The 11,749-nt window shown below is 36.0% G+C and overlaps 1 protein-coding gene across 4 annotated transcripts in view; it reads left to right on the top strand.

Annotated features, from left to right (window-relative positions):
- The first annotated feature begins 18 nt into the window (after positions 1-18).
- The window catches only part of LOC113069502 (vesicle transport through interaction with t-SNAREs homolog 1A-like), a 135,455-nt gene continuing 123,724 nt past the window's right edge, over positions 19-11,749 (top strand). For all 4 annotated transcript variants that reach the window (XM_026242628.1, XM_026242627.1, XM_026242630.1 and 1 more), the window contains exons 1-3: positions 19-218; positions 7,128-7,186; positions 7,736-7,846. In XM_026242628.1, coding sequence (XP_026098413.1) covers positions 125-218; positions 7,128-7,186; positions 7,736-7,846 — 264 coding nt within the window. In that variant the 5' untranslated portion in view covers positions 19-124. The remainder of the gene's footprint in view (positions 219-7,127; positions 7,187-7,735; positions 7,847-11,749) is intronic.

The raw sequence follows: 11,749 nt of genomic DNA, 5'->3' as shown, positions 1-11,749 counted from the left end.
GTGAACGAATTCCCGTGGCAACAACCGGAAGTGACGCCGACGTCAATAACAAGAAGACACAAGCAACAGTGTGTAGCGCAGCTCAGTTAAGCACTCTTTTAATCTTTTAAAACAAAAATACAACATGTCTTCGGATTTTGAAACGTACGAGCAGGACTTTGGCACCCTCACTGCGGATGTAACCAACAAAATTGGAAGAATACCCAAATTAGCCGGTGGTAAGTGGCTGGTAAATGAGCTAGTACTAGCAAAACAGTCATGTCAGGAAGAAATAAACAACACATTGAATGATTCATTCATGCTGATGGTGTGTCTGCTCGGTATATTATTTAGAAACGTCCCATAACATTTGTCAAATGAGATGTTTTGAGGGTCATGGTGTCAGATATCCAGTGTGTCAGATGAGTTTTAAGTTCTGTCTGAGGAAACAGGATTTGGGTGACAGTGACATGGATCTTAGATGTCATGATGTATTTGCTGGAGTTAAAGAGTTGGCTGAAGAAGAGAAAAATAATATATATTTTTTTTTTATTTTTTTTTTTTTTGTAGCTCTCAGCATTCAACTGCTTATAGGATAGACAGCATACAGTGAGACAGAGGTGCAAGGTCCTAATTTGACAAGCTGCTGTTATGAACCTAACACAACAACAACTTATTTTGTCAGACTTAAACTCTTGGACACAATAGGTTAGAAATCTTTTATACATTTCAGGCCAAGGATTGAGAGATGGGACAGGGACCCTCAGTGACATATTGTGTAAGAATTAGTGTTGCATGTCAAGCCTGGCTGTTTAATATTTCTGTAGTATCAGATTGTATTTACTCTTACACTTGTATTAGTCATATACCTTTGCATGACATTTTACAATTTTACTTGAATTAAGTATTAAGCTAAACTTATGTCATGACTCATGACCCTTCAGGACTTCAAGATCTTTTTAATGTGCTGATTTGGTGCTCATTAAATATTTCTTACCAATGTCAATGTTTAAAACAGTTTTTGTTACCTAATATATTTGTGGAAACCGTGAAACAAACGAACAAACACATCATCAAACATAAAATCATCAACAATGACATTGAAGACCTTAATAATTTTACAAAAGTTTTCTACCTATTTCAAATAACTGACTCTTTCATTGAACTTTCTATTAATCAAAGAATCCTGAGAAAAATGTATCACAGTTTCCTCAAAAATATTAAGTAGCAAAAATGGTGTTAAACATTAATAATAATAAATATTAAAAACCGATAAGAATCAATAATTGAGAAAAAAAAATCAGCATATTAGATTTATTTGTGAAGGATAATGTGACACTGAAGACTGGAGTAATGGCTGCTGAAAATCCAGGTGGTCCCCTGCAGTAGAGCCATGGAGCCCCTAGAGGTCGTGGACCCCTGTTGTATCCCCCTTTACTAGGTCAGCGGTGGTGCTGTATACAGATCCACATAGATGTACACAGAGGCAGTTTGTCAACATTTCTATTTTAAACTCGGACTGAATGATTAGCTCCAGCTGGGACCCTTTATGACTGCAAGTTGTCATTAGTTTACTTATGTGCATTTAATTATTCAAATCAGACAAATACATTACCATGGCGACGATGAGTGTGATGTTGGATAGGTGAGAGAACACTAGGGTCTAAAAATAAACTTATTACAAAATATAATCAAACGTGTGTTCATAAAGGATTTTCTTTCCAGTCATAACAGTGTCTCATAAGCCCATAAGAAATATGTTACTGTATGTGCTCTTAGGGTCTGTCTGATGTTATGTGGCTGAATGGTATTGCAATTTTAAAACCTCTTTCTATTTTGATGCATTTAAAAATGTCATTTATTCCTGTGCTGTAAAGCTGCTTTTTTAATAGCCATTACTCCAGTCTTATGTTTCACATAATCCTTCAGAGATCATTCTAATATGCTAATTTTAATGCTTAAATTAGTTCTTAATATTTTTGTGAGCACAGGTTTTTTTTTTTTTTTTCAGGAATAAATAGAAATCAATAGAAAGCTCAGACTGTCACTTTTGATTAATTTAATGATTTCTTGTTAAATAAAATCATTAATTTATTATTTTACTAATTCATTTGTTAGTGGTCTTTTGGTCCCAAACTTTTGAACATTAGTGTACATTGTCCTGCTGTGCAATTATGGCCTTTAAACCTCTTTCCTGACTTACAATATGTGTTGACTTGTTTATATATCGCTAAATGGCTTATATTTTCATAAAAAAACGACTCATAAGGGACATTAAAAAAAAAAAAGATTGTAAATCTGAAAGCTGAATAAATAATTTTTTCATTGTATGGTTTATTAGGAAAGGACAATATTTGGCCGAGATACAACGATTTGAAAATCTAAATATTGAGAAAATTGCCTTTAAATTTGTGCAAATGAAGTACTGCATATGCATATTACCAATGATAATACATTTGTGATATATTTATTATATTATATCTATAATTTTGAGTCATGCTGTGTACTTTTGGCTATTGCTATAAATATACCCGTGTTATGACTGGTTTTCTGGTCCAGGGTTACAAATGTTTCATTATTATTTCTGTTAATTTATTTATTGAGTTTACATCAAAAATTTAAAGAGACAACATTTGTATTGTAAAATGTGTTTGTTTGAAATCCCTGAGATGTCTGAAACAAGCCTTATGGCCTGAGAGAAATATCAGTGGTTGCTTGAGGTGAGGGAAGTACTGTTCAGGGAAGCAAGAGTGTGGTATCGCTAGATATGTTCTCCTTAGGATGCTTTTGAAATTGATATAATGTTTTGTTTTGCCCACATTTTGAACTTTAGAAATGCAGCTCCGTTACATTTCAAAATTCAACACATAAAATTAATTCAAGATCTTGTTCTGACTTTGCTGGATTGAAGCTAAAAGTCAGTTAAGGGCAATGAAAGGTAACTTTCATGCAGTCTGGTGACTTTTAATGTTTCAGTCAGTATTAAACCTCAGAGGTCTGGTCTCATAATAACCTGATGTACTCACTCTTTGCTTCTATTATACGTCAACAAAAGGGGAGAGGGATTAATCACTTATTCAGAATCGTACAGCAGTGAGCACTGTCAAACAATTGCTAAGCGAATAGGCTTTTCTTTGCATTATTTAAGCATATTGAAAAGAATGAGAATGTGTAATGTGGTGGATTGTTGAAGCTTAAATTGCTTCTTCAGGGTTTGGCAGTAACAAACATTAGCCGCGTTTCCACCGCAGGAACTTTACCCAGGAACTAGGGACTTGGTCCGGTACTTGGTGTGTTTCCACCGCAGGAACCAGGAACTAAATAAAAGTTCCGGGTAAAAAAATGCCCCCCAGAAAGTCCCTGCTGGCGAGGTGGTACTTTTTTAAAGTTCAGGAACTTTCGGGGGCGGGACTTTGGCGCTAAACATCCTGATTGGTTGAGTTGACGCAGCATTGGTTGAGTTCAACCACCATTTATTCGGATCAACATTTTCAAAATATTACTGTTATTGTGTCATGAAATGTAATTTTAAAAGTATTTCAGGCGAGAATGTAGTTGTTTAAAACTCAAATCTGTTGTTTATTTATAAAGACAGCGCCTATTTAAAAATGTGTTTCGCCGATCTCTGAGACGGTGAGCTCCACACGATCAGGGAGAGCTCAGTGATCATCTATCCGCCCAGAGGCAGCCTCACCTTGGATAGACCTTCTGATATGTGCCGCTGGCTCTGATGTGTCTTTAGTGGTTAAACATAACATATAATTCAGCTGCGGGGTAAATCTAACAGGTTTTCTTTGGTCTGTATTCAATTTATCTATATGTTAAAATGAAAATAAAAAAGGCAAGTCTATATAATATTTCGTTTCATTGTAATGGATGTATATAACGTTACACATATCCCTGAACTAAGTACATTTCTGCAGCTGTTATTATGTTTAAATGAAAACGAAAGGAGGCAGTGGTATTTTATATCCTATTTCGTTTTATTGTAAATATACTGAGGGGAAAATAACAGTAGCCAAAGCGATCTGAGTTCACGCAGCATTGGTTGAGTTCAACCACCATTTATTTGGATCATTTTCAAATATTACTGTTATTGTGTCATGAAATGTAATTTTAAAAGTATTTCAGGCGAGAATGTAGTTGTTTAAAACGCAAATCTATGGTTTATTTATAAAGACCGTGCCTATTTAAAAAATGTGTTTCGCCGATCTCTGCGACGGTGAGCTCCACTCGATCAGCGAGAGCTCAGTCCTCATGTATCCGCCGAGATGCAGCCTCAAATCGGCTAGACCTTCTGATATGTGCCGCTGGCTCTGATGTGTCTTTAGTGGTTAAACATAACATATAATTCAGCTGCGGGGTAAATCTAACAGGTTTTCTTTGGTCTGTATTCAATTTATCTATATGTTAAAATGAAAATAAAAAAGGCAAACTTATATAATATTTCGTTTCATTGTAATGGCTGCATATACACATATCCCTGAACTAAGTACATTTCTGCAGCTGTTATTATGCTTAAATGAAAACCAAAGGAGGCAGTGGTATTTTATATCCCATTTCGTTTTATTGTAAATAGGAAAATTGCAGTAGCCAAGACGAGCTGACTGAAGTTATCAAGTACGCTGCTGTTTATAGATTTACCGGACTTGCGTCGTCGCGGACATCACACTCCCGAGTCGAATGCACAAAGTCTGAACTAACTACCGAGGATGCACGTCCAAAATCAGCGTACTTTAAAAAAACAAACAAATCAGCAGTACTTTGTATTGAGAAACGCGCGCAGACCTACGTCACCAGTCTATTTGCCTAATCTACCCGGTACTTTACACCGCGGTGGAAACGCAGAAAGCAACAGGTCTGGGGGGAAAAAAGTTCCTGGGAAAAAAAGTTCCTGGTAAAAATGTTCCGGGTAATTTCGGTGGAAACGCGGCAATTGTGTCATCAGACCGGCCCACCACCAGCTGCTGAATGTATTTAAATAAGTCCACTGAATATGAACAAAGCCATAAACAAAGCATGCTCATTAGCGATGGCCTTACCTTCCTCACTGTTGCCAGAGGAGTTCAGCTCTTGAATTCAAATCTCAATTATGCCTTAAAAAAAAAAAGCTTTTTTATTTTTTTCTGTTTCCTTGGTAAACAAATTTATTTGCGACCAACAATGGCTTCAACAAACAGCTTAGCTGTTGTTCTAATGGCATTGTACAGTGTCACATGTGTAGAGACACTGATAAAAACCAGTGGACAGATATGATGCCCTTGGCCATTTTTTCCCCACTCAAGCCGACCAAATTCATTCACTTGAGAATATCCAAGATGTTTTGTTTTGTTGAGCAACACAAAACTTGTAGTCGTGAAACATGAATTTAAAAATAATGCAAGGCCTTAGTCCATTAAACATAAATGTGCATGGGTTTTTTGAGGTGGATTTGCACAAAGAGAATGAGCTGTCAATCAGTCTTGATGAAAAATTGAGCAGAGATGCAAAAATGCATCTTCAAGTCGAACTTTTCTCAGTGCAACGCTTTGCCCAAAGAGCACCTGACCTTGTACAGCCCCATGCATCTGCAATAGTGAGATATATATTTCAACCTGTCCTATGCCAGGGGTGAATATAGAGAGACCCCAGTGTTTGCTCACCTTGTAGAGAATCGCCCCTGGCTGTTTACACTGTGTGGGCTGTGAGGTTGCACATAGATTTTAAAAATGGATTGATGACCACCAAAGACATTGGAAAGCCAAAGGGCAAAACAGAAGTTCACTTTAGTTTCCATCTTATTGACAGCTTCCCGTTTGATATCGCTTGATGGTTTTTTTTTCTTTATGATTAGTGCTATCGCTTGACATGGTTTGATGTGCTTCACTGGTCTTGTTAGATCAGTAGATGTACGGATGTTCTTTCACAGGGTTATTTATTTATAGCATGCTTCTATGATTACAAAGTTCATATTATAAATGAATAGTTCTGGTTCTGATGCTAACTGTTTAAGACAATAATTCATCCGTATTAAAAAGATGTGATTTGTGATAAGGATTAGCAACAGATATTAAGTTAGGGAAAAAACAATGAAAAAAAAATATAATTTTTATTTATTTATATTAAATATTACATTTTAAAATAAGCATTTTCTATATTTATATAATTTTTTGGAAAAATTATTTATTCCTGTGATGGCTGAAGCTGAATTTTCAGCAGCCATTAACCTACTTCAGTCTTCAATCTCAGAAATACCAGAAATTGTGAAAACATGATACTTAAGTTTTTTTTTGTTTTTTTTTTTTGCATTTTATGATGACAATATATATATATATATATCTTTTGAAATATAAATCTTTTGTAACATTATTATACATTTCTTTACTGTAACTTTTGATCAGTTTAATGCATGCTTGTTGAATTAATGTATTCATTTCTTTAAAAAAATGTATAATAATAATCTTACCCAACACTAATTACATTTTTTATATTTAATTAAAAAATATATATTTTATTATTTACTTTAATTAATTTCAATCAAATACTATAAAGCACTAATGCCTAAAACTTCTTGTAGCATAAAAGTGTATTATGCTAGTAAACAAAGTAGGATAGATTTATAATATTGTTGTTATTTTTAGCATTATGTGTGGTTCCTAACCACACCCCCAAGATTACAGCCTCTCTTATTTTTATAAAAAGCTTCATGAACTTGCTTGGAGAGTTAGATATGATGTACAGTATGTATTTCATCTTTCAAATAAACATTAGGGAGGTGATGCAGATGCAGATTAAGAAAGAAAAATTCAGTCATGCATGCTCTATATTTTGGCCTGGCTCATACCAGTGGATAAAAACCAATAGAACCTCATTGTAGTTCTGAGTGGGTGGCAGAATGGCAGAGTTTGGTGGTGCTGACGTCTCTCTTCTCTTTTAAGTTGCCAAGAGGCGTCTCTGCGCTCCTTCACGAAAATAACAAAGGCGTTTACATGTGGAAAAATAAGGCACATCAAATATGGATCTTTGTGCGTTGAGAATGTGTAAATATATCTTCAAATGCAGGCTTGTTTTTATTTGCTCCCTTGTTGTTGCGGGGGAGTCGGGCTGTTGTCATGAAGCACATCTCCTCCATCCACTGATCAATATGTTTTCCTCTTTCTCTCTTTCAGAGGAGAAGACACAGCTGGTTCTAAATGTCGACAAACAGCTTGAAGAAGTCAGAGAGTTGGTGGGTCTTTGATCAGTAATTTCCACTCACTCGTTTTCTAAATAATGAATTTGGCAAAATTTCCCCCCCTGCATAAACAACACCTGCAATGTCACCGGTGACATGAGACACTCTTCATCTGGCTGAAGGCTGCTCGGCGCTAACGGTGTGATCACATCCACATAATGCGCTTTTAAGTGACACCACATGACACATTTCACGCCATTATTGGAGGAAGGCGCTGTGGCAGGTGCCGAAAGGAGGGATGTGTGTTGCATGTAAATTGTCCCATCATGTCATGTTGATTGGACAGTGTAAATCAGTGGGGGCCCTTTTGTGCACGCCGGTTTGCTCACGTGTGACACGGACACATGTCGTACTTGTCAGAGCTCAACTGCGCATGAGGTTTTAATGAAGCGGCGCCTCCTAACATGACTTGATTTGCCGGGTGTCTGAATCGATGCCTCTGCGCTGCCTCCAGTTGACAATAAACAAGCTAGACAGTTTAATTGTTTTTGTATCAAAATGCTATGTTTGATCGTTTACACTGAATTGAATTGATGTTTCTAGCTCGAGCAGATGGACCTGGAGGTTCGAGAGATCCCTATTCAGAGCCGAGGCATGTACAGCAGCCGTCTGAAGAGCTACAAACAAGAGATGGAGAAGCTTGAGAAAGATTTTGTGAGTATTAAAAACGTCCTTATACCAAACAAATCACACAAGTATTGAGTGAATACTTTCATTGGCCACTTTCTTCTTCACATAAACATGTGCACATTCACACACGGTCTGAAGCTTGGTTCTTCAACTCTTAAACCGCTGAAGGTTAGTGAAATCTCCACTGTGGTTAATTTAGAGTGTAGTTTTTGCAACTACCACTTGGGCCAATGAGAGCAGAGCTGTATTTTTTGCCAGATGTCCTTGTTTAGTTATTCATAACTCTGTCTGCCCGTGAAGAATCCACCCCACACACATCAAACCTCTCAAGGCGCTTTTCCCTCTCAAGCCAAATTTTTCCTTTACTTGTTTTACATCACCATGTTTGTCTTTCTTCCTCCTGTACTGTAATAGTCCTATTAAAAAATACACAGCTTTTTGTTTTCGCTGAGATGGTCACAGTTACGTTATATTGGATAAGGAGAGGATAAACTGAACACGATAAACTTTAAATTTTTAATATTTGGAATATGAGGTTGGCCTTGTATTTGTTATTTTTTTAAGAGTTTATGAGAGCAGGTTAATATACTATATTTCTAGTAAACCCTTATGCGTTACAGCAATAATATGAATATATGTTTATAATGCATATTTTGTGAATACTGATTTATCTCAGTATATATATATATATATATATATATATATATATATATATATATATATATATATATATATATATATATATATATATATATATATATAAATATATAATATTATTTTATATATATATATATAATATTATTTTATATATATATAAATATATAATATTATTTTATATATATATAAATATATAATATTATTTTATATATATATATATATATATATATATATATATATATATATATATATATATATATATATATATATATATATACATAAATAAAATATAATATTTATTATTATTATTATTATTATTATTTTTTTATTTTTTTTATTTTTTTTTTAAGTTATTTGTTGAAAAGGTTAAAAAGGTAATTTGTTGTCCTGCCACCTTGTGCATACAAAAAATTCTCTCTCTCTCTCTCTCTCTCTCTCTCTCTCTCTCTCTATATATATATATATATATATATATATATATATGTGTGTGGGTATATATATTATATTGAAAAAATTCGTTCTGAAAATGATTCCAATGATATCATTTCTCTGTGCCTTTATCGTTATAGTTGTAGTGTGGACTCCGCTATTCTTTAATATTGAGAACGATTTTTAGAACTATATCTTTATCGTTATCTTTATAGTCATCGTGCTTGGTGTGAACGGGCCTTTATTCTCTTTGCGATCCTCCCCATTCACTGATGCCACCATATGAAGTCTCAGCACGCAGCAAATTCTCTTCATCTGAAGTAGTTGCTTTCAAACTCAGCACCTGCACCTAACTCAAGGTGCTCTTGATATCAATTACCAGATGGCTACGGCATCCACAACGATTCCAAAAAGGCGGACATAAATGAGGAGACTTTTGAAAAGGATCTTTTGCCAGTGATCTGATGTTGTGCCGCTGTGCTGATAGCTTGGATCGCAGTGGAGATCTCTCGTCTCCGAGGGGCCTCACGTTCCTCACCATGGGCATTTAATTGGCCGATGATTAATCTTTAGCTTCTCCTGCTTGACTGTTGCTGTGTTTAATTATCATGCAATTAACACCCGCTGTGTTTGGGTTTAGTGCACCATTCATGGTTTGCATTCCTTTGCCTTTCACCTTGTTTTTTGGATATATTTCTATGCAAACTATTCATGGATATGCAAGATGTTGTCATTTGTCTGAAATGTGTTAGGTGCTTTCCAAACTCCGTTTAATAGATCAAACTTTTTCTGATAGTAATAACAATCAAATTGAGAATATAACCATGAATGAACATTTTTCCAATAGTAATAGACAGATGTTTTTGTATTTTTAGAGTGATATCTGAAAGTCCTTTTTACCCTTGGTGATTTGAGTCTACGTGCATTTGAAGAACAGATCCCCCTGAAGCCACCGTTGATGGCAAACCCCAGAAACTTGTCCTAAATCCGGGAGATTCAGCTGGCTCCTCAGAAGTGGCAAATGCTTTAGCATGGATGGCTTATCCTCTCTGCCACGCAACGCGAGCACACACGCACACTTCTAAGAGGTGTCAGGGAGAGGGCCATCGCTGCTTTCTCTAAAAAAGCAAAGGCTTTGTTGTGCTTCCACGGGAAATCAAGGCCTTGTCCTGCCCTTCCCCTCCTCTGGCCTCCCTGAAGCTTCTCTCTCTTTACCCTCGCTCACACTCACCCGTTCACCCGCGGTTTGAAGTCTTCACTCCATCCCACTCGCCAGACTAAGCTTCCTGTTCGGCAGCAGACGGGGACCCGTTGACCTCTTAACCCTGCCATTTTTCAAAAGAAAGTAGGCAGAAATCAGAAGGACATCCCGAAGGTATGCTCGCTTCATGATGGCTTTATTTTGATAATAGGGGCGCAGGGTCTTAAAGCCGATAACCCCCGCAGAGGCCTTATATTAGCAAAAGGCGAGAGTGCTAAAGATATAAAAACAAGCATTGAAACAGAAAGTAAAAAATTATTTGTGTTTGGCTGAATGTCAGCCAAAGCCAAACATAAAGGTCAGTGCCTTTTAGCCGCGTTTTTGATTGGTCAAAAAATATTAAATGGAGGCGTAATTTAATAAAAACAATTGGGAAAAAATATATCTGTTTAAGGCAAGAAGAACATTTTGTTGAAGAAAAGTTACATCTGTCCAGAAGGATGTGAGAAAGATGCATTTCATACAAGATCTGACAACTAGACAACCTTAAAATTAGTTTATTGTGATTATTCATATAATAAGGTTTGCCCCATTAAAATAACGGTCGTTTTACCGGAAGCGAATATAGCTTTTTAAGACTTTTTATGTATTCTATGGTTTTTGATGAAGCAACCGTATAAAACATGCCCAGTGGTATTTTTTTATTTTATTAAAAGACTAAAAATACAGAAAAAATATTGAAATGGGGTGATAGCGGGATAGAATGGTAAAATATGGGAGATTCCTGGGAATAACAGGGAGGGTTGACAGCTATGCACATCAATACAAAACCATAAACCTGGCTAAAATGCATTATCAGACTCAATTTCTGGTTCTAACCACTGATCTATATTATAGATGTACATTATATAGATCAGTGGTTTTAACACATTTCTCTCTGTGACCGACAGATGGCGATATTGTTCAAGGCATCAGGAAGAAATCCTTGCTCATCCCTGCCTTTAGGCAATTGCTAATCACACTATTTTCTTAGCTATAGATAGACCGTTGGTCTCTTTTTGACTTCTTTCCTTTGAGGAACCTGGAGATTAAACGCTGTGAAGATCCTGGGTGATGGGGTACTTGTTTTCTCATTTGGAGGGCAAGTAGAGCTTGTAGGCAGAGGGGCTGGGGTCCGGGTGAACGTTTGAGTCCAGGTCTCTCCCACCTTTCTACACTCAAAGACTTTCTTTCGCTCAAGTGTTCTGCTTTGCTCCTTGTTCTTTTAATGCACTGACTTCAGAGACCAAGTCTTTTAGCAGCTGCTATCACATTTGCATAATCATTTATGAATGTGCAGTTACACTAGATTTGTTTGTTTTTTAAACAAAATGTGATTACAGAAAAAGAAATGCAAATTATAATTTTAGTTTTTCTGTTTGTATTTGCTAGGAGTTGTGAATGTGATTTTTGTTATATTAATGCAGAGAGAGAAGCATGGATGAACACCTAAGCCAGAGTTGTGCAAAGAAAATATGTTGTTCAGCTTGCTTGATTGTTCTGTAGATTCTAAATGCTATGTACTGTTATCATTTTTGAACAGTCACCAGACAATAATCTTATTTTAAATTCCACGTCCCTCTTCAAAATCGCGACAATTG

Source organism: Carassius auratus, unplaced genomic scaffold (genome assembly GCF_003368295.1).
Source record: "Carassius auratus strain Wakin unplaced genomic scaffold, ASM336829v1 scaf_tig00001679, whole genome shotgun sequence".
Taxonomy (NCBI): Eukaryota; Metazoa; Chordata; class Actinopteri; order Cypriniformes; family Cyprinidae; genus Carassius; species Carassius auratus.
Note: the sequence above shows the minus strand (reverse complement) of the source record. Positions and strands in the feature narration are given on the sequence as shown.